Here is a 17,655-nt window from a genome sequence, read left to right on the forward strand (position 1 = left end):
TATTTTTCGCATCTCCTCTGGCAATCCCCTCTCAGTAACTTATCTGGCTCTCTCTTTACTTCCGCACGTCGCTCCCTTACCGCCTCCTTCTGCTCTTCTGGGCTTCTGCCTCCTACCTCTTCCCCACAAATTCTCACATCCTCTCTCTCTCCACTTAACTCTTGCTCCTCCAATGAGTCACCTTCTTTTCTAGTCTGTTTATTTCTATAGTATAACCGATTCTCCTCATACTCCTTTTCCTCTCTCAAGTATTTCATCCGTTCAATCCCTTATTCCATTTCTCTCTGTGCCTGTTCCACCTTTATCCTTTCTGCCTGTATCTCCTTCCATATCGCCGCTTTTTCCTTCTCGTTTTGTTTTTTTCCTCCTCATTATCCCAAACTTGTACTTCTCCCTGCATGTTTACTGTTCCCGTCAGCAGGGGGCACTGCTTAGGGGTTCCTTCCTCATTATAGGGAGGGGGCTTTTCTGTTACTTTCGCATCCGGGTACGGAGCTGAAGCCAGTTTCTCACTGTACCTTCCTCTCTCTCTCTCTCTCTAACAGGCTGTTTCTCCAGCACCTTAGTGTCTTCCTCGCTTGTAATCAATATTCTACCTGTTCTCCTCAGCCTCTCTCCCTCCGTTCTGAAGAGTTTTAGCACTTCCATTTCTCGTTCTCTTTTTTGCCCTCTTTTCTTAGATTTATCTTTTGGTTTGTAATTTTTAATTAGTGCCTCCATTTCTTCACACAAGCTTACATCAAACGTTCCTTCTCTTGGCCATTTTGTGACCAGGTTTTTGGTTCTTTTTTCCCATTTTTCTGAAGTTTTTATGATCTCATATTTATTTATCGGGAATTTTTTGCTCCGAATCTCTACTGCCGTTCCTTTACCTGTCATGTTATTCTCTCTTTTTAAGGTTATTTCAGAGATTCACAGTTCGTTTACTGGAAAATATTATTTACTCTAATTCTATGCCTAGTCTATCATCTATCTACCAGCGCTTTTAACTATATATTGGACTGTCCTTGTTTCCTATTCTGTTCTGCCTGTACAGACCTCTATTCAGAGCGGTATCCACAGAACTTGCTCTTTGCACCTTGTCTATTCAGACCCTTATCTCTTAAGGCAGTATCCATGAGGATTTTCTCTATTTTCCTTTCCCTGCCCATTCAGATCTTCGTTTCATACGAAGCGGTATCCACAGGGATTTTCTCTATTTTCCCTTTCTCTGCCTGTTCAGACCTTCGTTTCATACGAAGCGGTATCCACAGGGACTTACCAACACCACGTGGAATTTTTCTTAACTTTTTATTAGCTTATTTGTACTTACCCTCACTGCAGTGTTCTTGATCAATCCTCTGAGCCTCCTGTTAACCCCCAATTCTGCCAGATTCTTTGGACCGGAGAGACCCTTTGGCAGTGGTTCCACACTTCTGAGACTCCAAGTCTTCCCAAAACCAACAGAATTCTTAGTCCAAATTGTCGCAATAAGCGCTTACCTTTTGTTTGGGTGCACCCTTAATTATATTAGCCTTGTGGGGGTCCCTAGAGGACTGGGAAGCGTCCCCAAACTGCCGTTTCCTTTCCGCGGGTCTCTTTCCGGTCCTGCCGCGGTCGCCAATGTTGTCGTGGTTTCTCGTGCCCCACAAACAACCAGGAGACGCAGAAGATTCTTCAAGAAGGGTTAAACTTTAATTTGCAAATCAAAGCTGAGACAGTCGCTAGTTGCTGATTGCCCACCGATCCTTGGACATAGCATTTTTTATAGCAATCTCCTGGTTTAGTTGCATTAGCATATCCAATCGGTCTATAGTTGCGTATCACATGTACATCCGCCACTATTGTTTCTACCCATTGACTTAATCATGTTCTAATCTACATCTCTTAGTTACCTCTCATTAACACGCCATTGTCTTCTACATTCTTAATATTTCATTCTCCTACTAAATTGGGTAAATGCATAGCAAATAGCAAACTCAGACTACATAATTTACATCTCTTAGCTTCCTCTTATTAATACACCATTGTCTTCTACATTCTTAGGATTTCGTGACTTAATCATGTTCTAATCTACATCTTTTAGCTACCTTTCATTAACACACCATAGTCTTCTACATTCTTAATATTTCATTCTCTAGCAAATAGCAAGTTGCAACTGTTATACTCCATTAACATTCGCTGGAATAGTGGCGGCACAGTTAGCACTTTGCTTTACAGTGCCAGTGTTCAACATTCCGGGTTCAGTTCCCACCACTTACTGTGATACGCTTCTGTGTTCTCCGCGTGACAGAATGGGTCTCTCCCGGGAGCTCCGGTTAGACGTGGGTCAGTGAGCTGTGGGCAGAACCGTAGCGACACACGCAGTCTGCCCGACACAATCCTTACAGATTTGACTCGACGCAGATAATGCACTTTAGTCTAGATTTCGACATGCACGTGACAGGAAAGAAAATCTTCACATCTTGAGGCGTGACCTGGACTGGAAGATTAAGTTTCTAAGTTATTTTCTTTTTGCTCCTAATAACTAAGGGTTTTAATTTACACATTTTGAGAAAATAAAAGTTTACAGTTGATGGAAATGAAAACAGAACAATGGAAGAAGTTACTTGTAGAAAAGCTACCCTCTTCTCTCAATTCCCCCGCCTCGCCGCAACTGCTTTTCATTCTGGAACGAAGGAGATGCCCCCCTCCTTCAAAGAAGGGGGCTTCCCTTCCTCCACCATCAACGCTGACCTCAGCCGCAGCCCTTACCCCACCAGGGATAGGGTTCCTCTTGTCTTCACCTACCACCCCGCCATTCTTCGCGTCCAGTACATGATTCTCCGTAACTTCTGCCACCTCCAACTGGATTCTTCGCCAAGCACATCTCTCCCTCCCCCCAACTTGCTGTTTTCCACAGGGATCGCCCCCTACGCGACTCCCCTGTCCTTTCGTCCCTCCCGACGCTTATCCTTGAAAGCGGAACAAGTGTTGCACCTGCCCCTCCCTACACATCCTCCCTCACGGCCATTCAGGGCCCGAACAGTCCTCCAAGGTGAGGCGACACTTCACCCGTCCCCCTGTTGGGGTCAACAGTCCGGTGCGCCAGAGTAGCCTCTTGTATATCGGTTCGACCCGGCGCAGATTGGGAGATCGCTCCGCCCGCCAGAACAGGCGGGATCTCCCGTTGACCATCCGTTTTAATTCCCATTCCGGTATGCCTATCCATGTCGCGACGAGATCACACCCAGACTGGAGGAACAGCACCTTATATTCTGTTTAGATAGCCTCCAACCCGATGGCATGAACATCGATTTCTCAAACTTCCGGTGATGCCCGCTGTCTGCTGCCCCCGCCAATCCCCATCCCCTTTCCCTCTCACACCTTGCCCTCCCTCCTTGCTCGGCTGTCGCCTCCCTCTGGTCTCTTTCACCAATCCACTTCCCAGCTCTTCATTCCTCCCCCTTCAGGTTTCACCTGTCACCTTGTGATTCTCTCTCCCCTCCCTCCCCCAACCTTTTTAATTCTACCCCTCAGTTATTTCCCAGTCCTGCCGAAGGGTCTTGGCCTGAAACGTCTACTGTTAACTCTTTTCCACAGATGATGCCGGACCTGCTGAGTTCCTCCAGCATTCCGTGAGTGTTGCTTGGATTTCCAGCATCTACAGATTTTCTCTAGTTTGTCACTTGAAGAATTCAGTGAGTCCATGGATGTCATGGAGGGATTGTCTATGGAGTCTCTGTGGGTGGAGGTTAGGACCAGGAAGTGGGTCAATAACTTTAGTGGGTGTTTTTCATAGGCCGCCCAATAGTAACAGGGATATCGAGGAGCGGATAGGGAAACAGATCCCGGAAAGGTGTAATAATAAGAGTTGTCATGATGGGAGATTTTAATTTTGCAAATATCGATTGGCATCTCCCTAGAGAAAGGGGTTTAGATGGGGTGGAGTTTGTTAGGTGTGTTCAGAAAGGTTTCTTGACACAGTATGTAGATAAGCCTACAAGAGGAGAGGCTGTACTTGAACTGGTATTGGGAAATGAACCTGGTCAGGTGTCAGGTCTCTCAGTGGGAGAGCATTTTGGAGATAGTGATCATAATTCTATCTCCTTTACCATAGCATTGGGGAGGGAAAGGAACAGACAATTTAGAAAAGCATTTAATTGGAGTAAGAGGAACTATGAGGCTATCAGGCAGGAAATTGGAAGCTTAAATTGGGAACAGATGTTCTCAGGGAAAAGTATGGAAGAAATGTGGCAAATGTTCAGGTGGATAATTGAGTGGAGTTCTACATAGGTACGTTCCAATGAGACAGGGAAGTTATGATAGGGTAGAGGAACCATGGTGTACAAAGACTGTAATAAATCTAGACAAGAAGAAAAGAAAAGCTTACAAAAGGTTCAGAGAGCTAGGTAATGTTAGAGATCCAGAAGATTATAAGGCTAACAGGAAGGAGCCATGAGAAGGCCTTGGCTGGCAGGATTAAGGAAAACTCCAAGGCATTCTACAATTATGTGAAGAGCAAGAGGATAAGACGTGAAAGAATAGGACCTATCAAGTGTGACAGTGGGAAAGTGTGTATGGAACCGGAGGAGGTACTTAATGAATACTTTACTTCAGCATTCACTATGGAAAAGGATCTTGGTGATTGTAGTCTGACTTGCAGCGGTCCGAAAAGCTTGAGCATATAGATATTAAGAAAGAGAATGTGCTGGAGATTTGGAGAGCATCAAGTTGGATAAGTCACTGCAACCAGAAGAGATATACCCCAGGCTACTGTGGGAGGCGAGGAAGGAGATTGCTGAGCCTCTGGTGATGATCTTTGAATCATCAATAAGGATGGGAGAGGTTCTGGAGAATTGGAGGGTTGCAGGTGTTGTTCCTTTATTCAAGAAAGGGAGCAGAGATAGCCCAGGAAATTATAGACCAGTGAGTCTTACTTCAGTGGTTGGTAAGTTAAAGGAGAAGATCCTGAGAGGCAGGATTTATGAACATTTGGAGAGGTATAATATGATTAGGAATAGTCAGTGTGGCTTTGTCAAAGGCAGGTCGTGCCTTACGAGCCTGATTGAATTTTTTGAGGGTGTCACTAAACACATGATGAATGCAGAGCAGTAGATGTAGTGGTTATGGATTTCAGCAAGGCATTTGATAAGGTACTCCATGCAAGGCTTATTGAGAAAGTAAGGAGGCATGGGATCTAAGGGGACATTGCTTTGTGGATCCAGAAATGGCTTGCCCACAGAAAGCAAAGAGTGGTTGTAGACGGGTCATATTCTGCATGGAGATCAGTGACCAGTGGTGTGCCTCAGGGATCTGTTCTGGGACCCTTACTCTTCATGATTTTTATAAATGACCTGGATGAGGAAGTGGAGGGGTGGGTTAGTAAATTTGCCAATGACACAAAAGTTGGAAGTGTTGTGGAAAGTGTGGAGGGTTGTCAGAGGTTACAGCGGGATATTGGTAGGATGCAAAATTGGGCTGAGAAGTGGCAGATGGAGTTCGACCCAGATAAATGTGAGGTGGTTCATTTTGTTAGGTCAAATATGATGGCAGAATATAGTATTAATGGTAAGACTCTTAGCAGTGTGGAGGATCAAAGGGATTTTGGGGTCCAAGTCCATAGGACACTCAAAGCAGCTCCGCAGGTTGACTCTGTGGTTAAGGAGGCATACAGTGTACTAGCCTTCATTAATCATGGACTTGAACTTAGGAACTGAGAGGTAATGTTGCCTCTGAGAGGACCCTGAGAGGAACCTGAGGAACTGAGAGGACCCTGGCCAGTCCCCTCTTGGAGGACTGTACCCAGTTCTGGTCGCCTCACTACAGGGGGAATGTGGAAGCCATAGAAAGGGTGCAGAGGAGATTTACAAGGATGTTGCCTGGATGGGGGAGCATGCCTTATGAGAATAGGTTGACTGAACTCCACCTTTTCCCCTTGGAGCGACAGGGGATGAGAGGTGACCCGATAGAGGTGTATAAGATGATGAGGCATTGGTCGTGTGGATAGTCAGAGGCTTTTTCCCGGGGCTGAAATAGTTGCCACAAGAAGACACAGGTTGAAGGTGCTGGGGAGTAGGTACAGAGATGCTGGGGGTAAGACTTTTACTTAGAGTGAGTGCATGGAATGGGCTGCCGGCAATGGTGGTGGAGGCGGAGACTTCTGGATAGGTACATGGAGTTTAGAAAAATAGAGGGCTATGGGTAAACCTGGTCATTTCTAAGGTAGGGACATGTTCAGCACAACTTTGTGGGCCGAAGAGTTTTCTATGTTTCTAAGCAGCATCTGTAGAAGCAAAAGGTGCAAGTTGATGTTTTTTGGTTGAGTTCCTGCATCAGGACGCTGAGGGAAAGGGAAGAAGTACAGACAGGCAGACATACTTTATTGATCATGAGGGAAATTGGGTTTCGTTACAGCCGCACCAACCAAGAATAGTGAAGAAATATAGCAATATAAAACCATAAATAAATAAGTTAATCATGCAGTGGAAATAAGTCCAGGACCAGCCTATTGGCTCAGGGTATCTGACACTCCGAGGGAGGAGTTGTAAAGTTTGATGGCCACAGGCAGGAATGACTTCCTATGATGCTCAGTGTTACATCTCAGTGGAATGAGTCTCTGGCTGAATGTACTCCTATGCCTAACCAGTACATCATGGAGTGGGTGGGAGATATTCTCCAAAATGGCATGCAACTTGGACAGCATCCTCTAGAAGCAGTGGGTGGGAGGGGAGAATAGATAAAGGCTGATGGTGGGCATACATCACCAGGAGGGGAGGAAAGGTGATGGGAAAGGTGGGAAAAGGGAGAAGAATCTTAGGTGGATGGGTGTGTGCGGGAGAACAACACCGGGTAACCTGAAACTGGAAAATTCAATGTTCATACTACTGGGTTGTTAGCTACCCAAGCAGAATTTGAGTTGTTGTTCTTCCAATTTGCATTTGGCCTTGCTGTAGCAACAGAGAAGGCCAAGGACAGACCGGTCCGTGAATGAGTGTACTGGTCCATGTACTGTTAGATTAACATGCAACATGTTCAAGATGGCTGTGGGGGGCAGAGCACTGGCGCTGGGCAAAACGGCTGCCTGGTCTGTGCTTGGGGTCCTCACTGTGAATTCTGGGCGCCAGAAACCCAGGTTGACAGGGTTGCCTCCCTAGAAATGTTTTTTTTTGTATTAAATGTGTGCTTAAATAAAATCATTGTCAAATAGGGTTTTTTTTTGCTATTTATGCCTAGTTTGACTGTCTATTCTTATCTCTGACATTGAGACATTTAAAAAGACCTTTGACATGCTCTCAACAGCCCTGAGGATCAGTCTTCATGTTGCTCTATCTGAGGGGGCAGGGGGATAGGGAAGCTCACAAGCATCTCCCCTCTATGGGGCAGCAGAGCAACATGATTCAGGTGACAGGGCCACGAGAGTGGATTACCTGGGAAATGCATGTGAGGGTTAAAAAACACCCTGGGCTATTAACTCTGTTTCTTTCTCCACGGACACAGAGTATTTCCGTCATTATTGCAGATTTTCAGCACGTGCCACACTTCGCTTTTGCAGTTTCTCTTTACTTTTTGTGAGTAAGAAAATACGGTGCATTTCATATAAATACATGATATTGTAAATAAATTTAAATGAACAATTATAAAGGAAAGTAAATTAACTGAGCCTGGCATTATTAATGAGGGTTAGCGATCAAATCAAATGAATGGAGTCGTCTGTAGATGGGTCATGGATGGAATAAAGCTGAGGAGTCTGATGTGAAGTCCACCTGATGCTTAGCATGGTCAGAATTATATAAAAACATCAAAAACCTACAGCGCATTACAGGCCTTTCGGCCCACACTGTTCTGTTGACCATGTAACCTACTCTAGAAGCTGCCTAGAATAATTACTCTAGATTTAACAGTACAGCAGGGTGGTGGGTCAAGTGCACATGCTTCTGACCTCTTGTCTGCCCCTGACCTCCATGCTGTGGTGCAGGGGGTGGCTGTCTTCTGCAACTTGAACCATCGTACACATTACAAGCCACGCCAGCCTATTAATACAGTTACAGCATGTCATTTAGCCCATCGTCAGAATGCAGAACCTATTCCTGGAATACTTGTGTTGCATCATTACCCCTATCCTCACCGCATTCTACAGAGGTTGTATCGAGAGCATCCTGAGCAGCTGCATCACTGCCTGGTTCAGAAATTGCACCATCTCAGATCGCAAGACCCTGCAGTGGATAGTGAGGTCAGCTGAGAAGATCATCAGGGTCTCTCTTCCCGTCATTACAGACATTTACACCACACGCTGCATCCACAAAGCAAACAGCATTGTGAAGGACCCCACACACCCCTCACATAAACTCTTCTCCCTTCTGCCATCTGGGAGAAGGCACTGAAGCATTCGGGCTCTCACGACCAGACTATGTAACAGTTTCTTCCCCCAAGCTATCAGACTCCTCAATACCTAGAGCCTGGACTGACAGCAACTTACTGCCCTCTACTGTGCCTATTGTCTTGTTTATTATTTATTGTAATGCCTGCGCTGTTTTGTGCACTTTATGCAGTTCTGGGTAGGTCTGTAGTCTAGTGTAGTTTTTGTGTTGTTTTACGTAGCACCATGGTCCTGAAAAATGTTCTCTCGTTTTTACTGTGTACTGTACCAGCAGTTATGGTCGAAATGACAATAAAAGTGACTTGACTTGACTTGATTTGGTATCTATCAGTGTGGTAAACTATGTATATCTGTCTGGACACACCCCTCTGCTGACTGCTCCTGTGGCTCCTCCCACAGACTCCTGTATAAGGGCGATTGGGGCACTGCTCCTCCCTCAGTCTTCGAGATGTCTTGCTCCCTTTTGCTGTTAATAAAAGCCTATCGTTCAGTTCAACTCTCTGAGAGTTACTGATGGTGCATCAATCAGAGTACAAAAAGATCCCGTATTAAAGAAATTCCACTACTGTTCCCTTACTTGCCATGACTGGATTCTCCAAAACTATTAAGATCGATCAATCTGCTTTAGGAAAAATATTACCTCAGTCCTCCTGGAATTGGTACTTCTCTTTAACAAACTTGAATAAGTGGAACCTTTCCACTGCCTTGTGAAATTCTCCATTTGTAACATCATGTCAGTACTTTAAAAAAATTGGATTTCGGAGGTTTTTGGAATTTGAGATTTCAGATAAGGGGTACTCAACCTGTAATACCCATTCCCATGTTTATTTCATCCCAAGGGATTTTGTGCTGTTTGTATGTATCCAGTTTCTCAAGTCTCCTATATCTGGTCTAGAAATTTACCATTTTAATCTCAACCACTTCTAGCTCCCTTTTTATGGCATTAGTACTTGACTGAGTAGAATTGCACCAAATCCCTAAACTTGGTGCACTTCTGTCATCATAATTCCATAGCCATGACAAATGTTTATTAGTGTCCATGAGGGCTTAGTTGATTCAGCATCACATGGTTATTTCTTTAATTTCTCATTTAAATGCTGTATTTAATATGAGGATGCTGAGGTTCACAATATTGGGAACAGTGGACATAGAATTTTTCCAATGCTCCTTTACAAACATTTTACCTCTGTTGTCAAGTAACAGTGCATGTTTGACACCCAATCTTCACTGCGAATTTATCGTGAATTTCCAAAGCATATTGCCTCACTCACAACCTGTTATGTTTGGATACTTGTGGTATCCTAGTAGCAGGCCACATGCATCATCTGATGTTCGCATCCTTGACTTCTTGAAAATGGATGGTTTCTACTTAAGACTTTCTGAGGTTCTGCAGCTTCCACTCAAACATTGCCCCTGATGTCCGATGGGATGGGTTACAACATGCCATTTTCACACCAGAATGTTTTAACACTCTTGATTCAGAAGGAAGAGTCTGATGTCCAGATCTCTAATAGAGGAAAGAATTCCTCTATTCCAGTTAAAGGGTGAAAGATTATCTTATAGTTCATCTTCAAAGGGCAGAAAACATAGTTATACATACATAAGGAAATTCTTCTTAATTTGAATTAAGACTTCATTTTTATTTTAGTCGCTGCATTTAAATGAGAACAGCTATTTCTCAATATTAGTTGCTTAGAAATAACACAACATAGTTAAGTGGCATAAATGAAAACCGATTTACTCTGGAGAAAATGCAGATAGTTTTTTTTACATTATTTTGGAAACATAATAATGAGGTGTGATTTTGAATAGCCCCTTGCCAACAGATTTCTGGACACAGCTCAGCAGATCACAGAAATCAACGTCTATGGACTCTGTCTAGACTTATTGCTGCTTCAGTAAAGCAGCCAGCATAATCGAAGAGCCCACCTACCCCAGAGATTCTCTATTCTCCTCTCTCCTATCGGTCAGAGATACAAAAACCTGGAAGCATTTACCACTATGTTCAAGGACAGCTTTACTATTAATGATTCCCTAGTACAATGATTCATCTCATAAATTGTTACGATCTTGCAGTTTATCCGTAGCTGTTAGACTTCATTCGGCATTGTTATCGTTTCACCTTGAACTATCTCAACGTACTGCATAATGAATTGATCTGAATGAACAGTATCGCAAGACAAGCATTTCGTTGTGCCTCTGAACCGATTCCACATCATATCATCACCCATTAAAGCATTCTTTGAACCAGTGCCAATGGAAAGAAATTTTTAAAAATATCTCCCAACTTTGATTAAAAAGTCCTGGAGCTGTTTCTCCTTGGTTTTGGTTTATGATTTTCACATATACCGAGAGCCCAGACGGATCATCTCATACATAATTAATTTGAGGCAGTAACTGGCTATTTTTCAGTATGCAACACACAGAGAATGCTGGCAGAACTCCGGACTGAAGGAGGGTCTCGGCCTGAACCGTCGACTGTTCACTCTTTCCCATGGATGCTGCCTGGACTGCTGAGTTCCTCCAGCATTTTGCGTGTGTGTTGCTTTGGATTTCCAGCATCTGCACATATTCTCGTGTTCGTGATTTTCCCCTGCGTATTTAAGAGTCGTCTTACTTTAGAGTTTTGCACCAGAGCCATTAAAAAGGGCTCAAAATCACCCAAAGAACTGAGGTGCGCAAACATTACATAAGGCTGGCGTCAGCTAAATCCTTCCGGGGCGGTTCCACACAGCATCCCGTTGGGCTTTGACCGATATCTGCGGCAGTCTAGCCCGGTTTCGTTGGGTTTTTACCGATAATTGAGGCGGCCACCGAGCTTTATCTAACATCCCGGACGGCCCGTGTTTCCGGCGCTGCCCTAATTTCCTCTCAAAGATGGCGGCGCTGTGTCGGGGACGGAGCGGGGTCTGGTTGTGGTGGCGTTCGGCCTGTGTGCAGGTGAGACCGGGCTCTCTGGGCTGGGACCTCGCCGTGATGTTTTATGCGGCGGCTGTTGCGGTTGCTCGAACGGTATCCAGGCTGAGTGGCCGCTCTCCTGGGTCCGGCCGGAGTCCCGGCCCGACAGCCGGCCTACAGGCTACTCGGTGCCGCAGTGTGAAGGTCACGGAGATGGCGAGGCAGAGGCTGTGGAACTCCGTGAGCAGCCGATATATTTGAAATGTCTAATACTAGAGGGCAGGTATTTAAGGTGAGATGAGGTAAATTCAAGAGAAATGTGCAGGGAAAGTTTCTTTTGTCTCACACAGTAAAAGACGTCAGGGATGCATTGCCAGGGTTGTTATGGAGGCAAATATGATAGTGGTGTTATGCAGGAACTGGAGAGATATGGACATTATGTATGCAAAATAGATTGTTCAATTAGGCATTTAATTACTAAAAGACGGTACTGTTCTAAGAGATTATGTTGCTATTGTTTATGTACCATAATGCCTTGGGATGCCAGACCGGTACAATAGTGCCACAAAGCATTATGGTGATAATATTTTGCTCCTAAAGGAACATTGTGGTGTATACTTGTATGTTCGTGGCATGTGAGTGTTGTTAGATAGGGTTGGCAGTTCCCAATGGCCTCTGAGTTGAACTGAGGAGTCAGAAAGAAAGTTAATCACAGTGGTGAATATGCATGAGGTACGGGTGGTAAGTTTTCTTCCCTGAAGAACATTAATGAACTGGATGGGTTTTTAGTTAATTCTTGTAGTTCAAAGACAATGCTTCTTAAATTCCAGATTTACTTGAATAACTTTTAAATTCTCAAGTTTTTCAGTTAGGATTGGAGCTTGTCTTTCTGGATTGTTAGGCCAGGATGTGGTATCAATATATTAAATTAATTACTGAGTTTTGGAGAGTTATGTGGACTTTAGTTATGATAAATGATCCCAAGAAGGCTTGAATCAGGTTTGATATTACCAGCTTATGTCGTGAAATCTGTTGACTTTGAGGTAGCAGTACAATGCAATATATGATAATAGAGAGAAAAATGAAAACTGATTTACAGTTACTATATATAATAGTTATATAAGTAGTACAAAAAAAAGATTTAAAAAAAAGTAGTGAGGTAGTATTCATGAGTTCAATGTCAATTCTGAAACTAGAAGGAGAAACTGCTTCTGAATAGTTCAGTGTATGCATCCATCCTGATGGTACCAATGAGAAGTGGGCATGATCTGGGTGATTGGGGTCCTTAATGATGGAGCTGATTAATCTTTCTTTGATTCTATGTGGTAGCACCCCCCCCCCACCCCATACCAGATGGTGATGCAGCCAGTTAGAATGTTCTGCATAGTACATCTGAAGAAATTTGCAAGTGTTTTCGATGCCATACCAAATCTCCTCAACCTCCTAGTGAAATATAGCCACTGTCTTGCTTTCATTATAGCAACATCGATATATTGGGTCCAGGTTAGGTCCTCAGAGATACTGACTCCTAGGAACTTGAAATTGCTCACCTTTTCCACTTCTGATCCCTCTGTGATGTGTGTGTTCCCTCGTTTTATGACTTTCTGAAGTCTACAATCAGTTCTTTGGTCTTACTGACATTGAGTGCAAGGTTGACGCTGCAATACCACTCCACTAGCTGGTATATCTCACTCCTGTACATCCTCATCTCCATCTGAGATTCTGCCAATGATGGTTGTATCATAAGCAAATTTATAGATGGCATTTGAGCTGTGCCTAGCCACGCAGTCATGGGTGTAGAGAGAGTAGAGCAGTGGGCTGTACACACATCCCTGAGATGTGCCAGTGTTGATTGTCAGTGAGGTGGAGATGTTATTTCCAATCCGCACCAATAATGATCTTCTGGTTTGGAAGTTGAGAGTCCAGTTGCAGAGGAAGATACAGGAGCTTTTCAATCAGAATTGTAGGAATGATTGTGTTAAAAACTGAGCTGTAATCAATAAACGGCATCCAGGCATAGGTATTTGTGTTGTCCAGGTGATCCAAGGCAGCATGGAGAGCCAGTGAGATAGCGTCTGCCATAGGCCTATTTTATCTATAGTCAAATGTAGGCAGGGGATGCTTCTAGCCATAACCAAACTCTCAAAGCACTTCATCACTATAGGTGTGATTGCCACTGGATAATGTTGGTAAGGCGGCTGACACTACTCTTCTTGGGTACTGGTATAATTGTTGCCTTTGACAATGTAATGCCACAGCCAGTGAATCAAAACAAAGCCCAGCGGTCTAATCAGATTTAGGTTTATTATCACAAATTTACAGTAAAGTCCCAAGATACAAGTGTACTATAAATTTCAAAATAAAATGTGCAAAAAGAAGGAATAATGAGGTAGTGTTCCTCTGTTTGTGAACGATCTTGGGCAACTCAGAGGAACTGAGCAGTAGAGAGTTAGCATTCAAAGTGTAGCTGGGAGAGTTTTCTGTATAGTAACAAACTATACATAGTTTACCCAGCAATATTTTTGCTAGTTTCAGGTTCTCTGGTCTGCACCAAGAGATAAATACAATAGATTCTGGTTAATTGGGACATTTGGGGACAGTACATTTTGACCCAATTAAGTGGTTGTCCCAACTAGCTAAGTTTCATGGAAATAGTTGTAAAGGTATATAAAAAAAGACAATGTAATTATGTAAATTAGAACACTACCAAAATCACTATTGTGCTATAAAACTGTATTAGTTCCTAATAGTTATTAATGGAGAAATTCATTCAGTGCACACTAATGTGTTCTTTTGATTGACTAAATGAACAAAATCAGCGCAGACACCTAGTGCAGATAGCGGACTGCCTTCAAAAAGTGCTTTTGATTGTTGCATCTTCCAAATCTTAATTTTAGTTGTAACATTCAAGATGGTTGTCAATATTTCAATACTTTCAAGTTCTTCGTAATTCCTAAATTGTTGAAGTAGTGAAATCATTTCATTTTTCATTCCCAGCCACTTCTGGCAACTTCAAGCCTGAATGCTTGAAACCAGAGTGAGCAAAATTGTTTTGAACTGTTTTACTGTTTATTACTCGCCAACTGTCAGTGACAAAAATCCCTGCTTTTTGAACACAGACATGCAAGTGTAGCTATGTAAAAACTGTTTGTACTAAGCATGTGGTGTCTAATGGCCACATGATATGCACGTGACTGATGTTAGAAAGTGTTCAGCGACAGTCTCTTGCCCCAATTAAGCAGCATAGTGTCCCAAGTAATGAAGGGAATTCTGCCTGTTTTTTAAATTTTTATTTCTTCTTTATGAGTTGTCCCAAATAAGCGGTGGTCTCGATTAATGGATAGCCCAATTAACTGGAATCTACTGTATTCAGCATGCATATGTGCTGAAAGGTTTCCTTCCTTGCTGTTTAAATAATTGGCTTCCCCCTTCTCCTAATGGATGCCATCACCACCATTTCACCTGCACAGTATTCTGAGTCTAACAACTCCACTGTTTTCCAAGGTGAGCTAATCTGAAATAGATCTTAGCTTTGCTTGTTTGAAAGCTTGGGAGAAGCCACTGCATGAGTTCTAGGAAGTCTATAAAAAGGGTGTGCAATGACTTCCCTTATCCTATTTTAAATAGAGGGCATTCTTTGTAATGAAACTGTTGATAACTCTGCCCACTGTGGATCTTCTAAACAGTTTCATGACAGGAAAGAATGAAAGCATCTTGAGTTCTTCTTGTAAAGTTTTAAAATGGTCTGATTATAACCTACTGGCTTAACTTGGTCTTGTGTCAAACTCCCAATACTCTAAGGCATCTGTGCTCATGTGTGCAGTTTCATATTTGAATTTAATGTGACCAGCAGCTTCCTTTATTTGACCATGATATGATTTCTCTCCTCTCACTGCAGATTGTGGTGATTGATCATATCCTTTCCCACATTCCTCTCCGTTGACTAGGAACCCGGGTGCTAGGAACCAGAAAGAGCATGCGTTATCAGTACTTGGTAGCACAGATCTGGCAACTCCTCCAAATTAGTCATCCATACAATATTTGTTGAAGTGTGTTAAGCTTCCCCACCCCACTCTTTAGCCCCTTCCCCTGAGTCTTTGTGGGATATCACGGGAGGATATTGTTCTAGAGTACACTCTCTTGTCATTGTTTAAACACACCTGCCAATCACCTGAACTTCAGGAGATTATACAAACTTTTTCATAATTTAGCCCCTTTAGGTCATTGTGTCAGTTTGGTGTGATTTATTTTCAAAGCTAGAGCAGCAGTTTTGATTGGATCTGATCAAGCCAGAAACCAATCTGGCAGAAAGGTGAAAATGTAGCATATTATCAACAGTTTGAGTTTAGTAGTTCATGATTCATAAAAGCTTCTATATCGATATAGCAAATAATTGGGAAAGTTATTATTAAAATTGAATACAAAAAAGGGGCAGTTTTGCTTCAGGTATAGTGTATGGGGCATTGACAAAACCCTATCTGGTATATTCTATACATTATTGGTCTCTTTACTTAAAAGCAGTTAATGTATTAAAAATGATCCAGAAAGGTTACTAGATTCCCTGAAATATACAGTTTGTCCTATGAGGATGATTTGGGCAGGCTAGGCTTGTATTTAGAAGAATGAGAGAGGATATGATTGAAACACAGAAAATTCCAAAGGATGGATTTGGATGATTCCCATTTTGGGAAAGCCTGGATCTATTTAAAAATTAAGGTATTGTATATTTAATAATACAAGTCAAGGTTTTTTCCCTGAGAGTTGTGGATGTTAGAAGCACTACTCCTATTGATTTTTGAAGAAAAATCCTTGGATATTTTTTAAGGCGGAAGCAAATATATCTTTGCTAAGTACAAAGTCCAAGGTTACCACAGGTAAACAAGAATGCAGAGATGAGATTAAATTTAAATCGGTCATTATCTTATTAAATGGCAGAGCAGGCTTGATGGGCTGAATGTATGTTCCCATTTTGCACGTGTGTTTGTATGTACAGGTGGAGTATTACTTCCTGGCCCCTCATATTAATCCATTGAAATAGAGGTAAAAATTCTTGCAATCCTCTAATTATTTGCACCATTTAGAAATCCTTCAATGATGTTGGTGTTAAATGTGACAATGTGGCGTTTCACCACACACGTTCTGATGATGCTCAGCTCTGTTTCTTTGCTGCCACAAAGTTGTGTAGGTGGGGGAACAGTGGCTCATGAAGACCGTAAGACATAGCAAAACCCATTGCACTTGGCCCATTGAAGCCAATTCACCATGGCTAATCTATTTCCCTCCCAACACTTCTGCTTTTCTTCCTGTAACCTTTCACGTCCTGACTAATTAAGAACCTATCAATTTCCACCTTAAATACATCCATTGACCTGGCCTCTACAGTTGCCTGTAGCAATGAATTCCACAGATTTACCACCCTCTGGCTAAAGAAATTTCTCCTCATATCTGTTCTAAATGGACACCCCTCTAATCTGGGCCTGTGCCCTCTGATTCTAAACTCCCCCACCAAAGATCCTCAGCACATCCACTCTATCTAGTCCTTTCAACATTCAATAGGTTTCATTGAGATCCCCCTCATTCTTTTAAATTTCAGCTGCAGGCCCAGAGCCATCAGTTGCTCCTCATATGATAAGCCTTTCATTCCTGGAATCATTCTCATGAGCCTCCTCTGGACACTCCAATGTCAGCACATCCTTTCTTAAATAAGGGGCTCAACTGCCTCATTAGTGACTTATAAAGCCTTAGCATTACATCCTTGCCTTCCTCACCACTGACTCAACCTGCTAATTAAACTTTAAGGACTCCCAAGTCCCTTTGTACCTTGGAGTTTTGAATTCTCTGCCAGTATAGAAAATAGTCTATTCTTTTTATTCCTTTTACCCAAATGCATAACTGTATACTTCCCAATACTTTATTCCATGTGCCATTTCTTTGACCATTGTCTTAATCTATCCAGGTCCTTTTGCAGCCTTCCTGCTTCCTCAGTGCTACCTGTCCCTTCACCTATCTTTGTATTGTCTGCAAACTTCGCCACAAAACATCAGTCGTTCAAATCATTGGCAGGTTTTACATTGTATGTCAATCAGCTAATATTCTATCCGTGTAATACCATAGGGTCTTATCTTATTAAGCAGCCTTTTGTTCAGGACCTTGTCAAAGGCCTTCTGAATGTCCAGGTACACAATATCCAGTGACTGATTTTCCTTGGTCTATCCTGCTTGTTAATTCCTTAAAGAATTCCAACAGATTTGTCAGGCAAGGATTTCCCTGAAGGAAAGAAACCATGCTGACTTTGGTATTTTGGTCTTTTCTTCTGCCTCCCTCCATCTTTAAGAGTGGAATGATTTTATAATTTTCCAGTCCTCCAGAGCCATGCCAGAATCCACTGATTTTGAAAGATCATTACGAATGCCTCCACA

General features: G+C 42.7%; 2 protein-coding genes across 2 annotated transcripts in view; one reads left to right on the forward strand and one right to left on the reverse strand.

The window, feature by feature from the left end:
- padi2 (peptidyl arginine deiminase, type II) overlaps window positions 1–3,373 on the reverse strand; it is a 49,773-nt gene extending 46,400 nt beyond the window's left edge. The window contains exons 1-2 of the mRNA XM_059951643.1: window positions 3,346–3,373; window positions 2,241–2,461 (exon numbers count right to left, since the gene is read on the reverse strand). The gene's annotated coding sequence lies outside the window, so the exon portion shown is untranslated. The remainder of the gene's footprint in view (window positions 1–2,240; window positions 2,462–3,345) is intronic.
- A 6,703-nt stretch (window positions 3,374–10,076) lies between these two features.
- The window catches only part of sdhb (succinate dehydrogenase complex, subunit B, iron sulfur (Ip)), a 29,158-nt gene continuing 21,579 nt past the window's right edge, over window positions 10,077–17,655 (forward strand). Inside the window, exon 1 of the mRNA XM_059951901.1 lies at window positions 10,077–11,278. Within this exon, the coding sequence (XP_059807884.1) occupies window positions 11,216–11,278 (63 nt within the window). The 5' untranslated portion in view covers window positions 10,077–11,215. The remainder of the gene's footprint in view (window positions 11,279–17,655) is intronic.

The sequence above is a fragment of the Hypanus sabinus genome, chromosome 27 (assembly GCF_030144855.1).
Source record: "Hypanus sabinus isolate sHypSab1 chromosome 27, sHypSab1.hap1, whole genome shotgun sequence".
Classification (NCBI taxonomy): domain Eukaryota; kingdom Metazoa; phylum Chordata; class Chondrichthyes; order Myliobatiformes; family Dasyatidae; genus Hypanus; species Hypanus sabinus.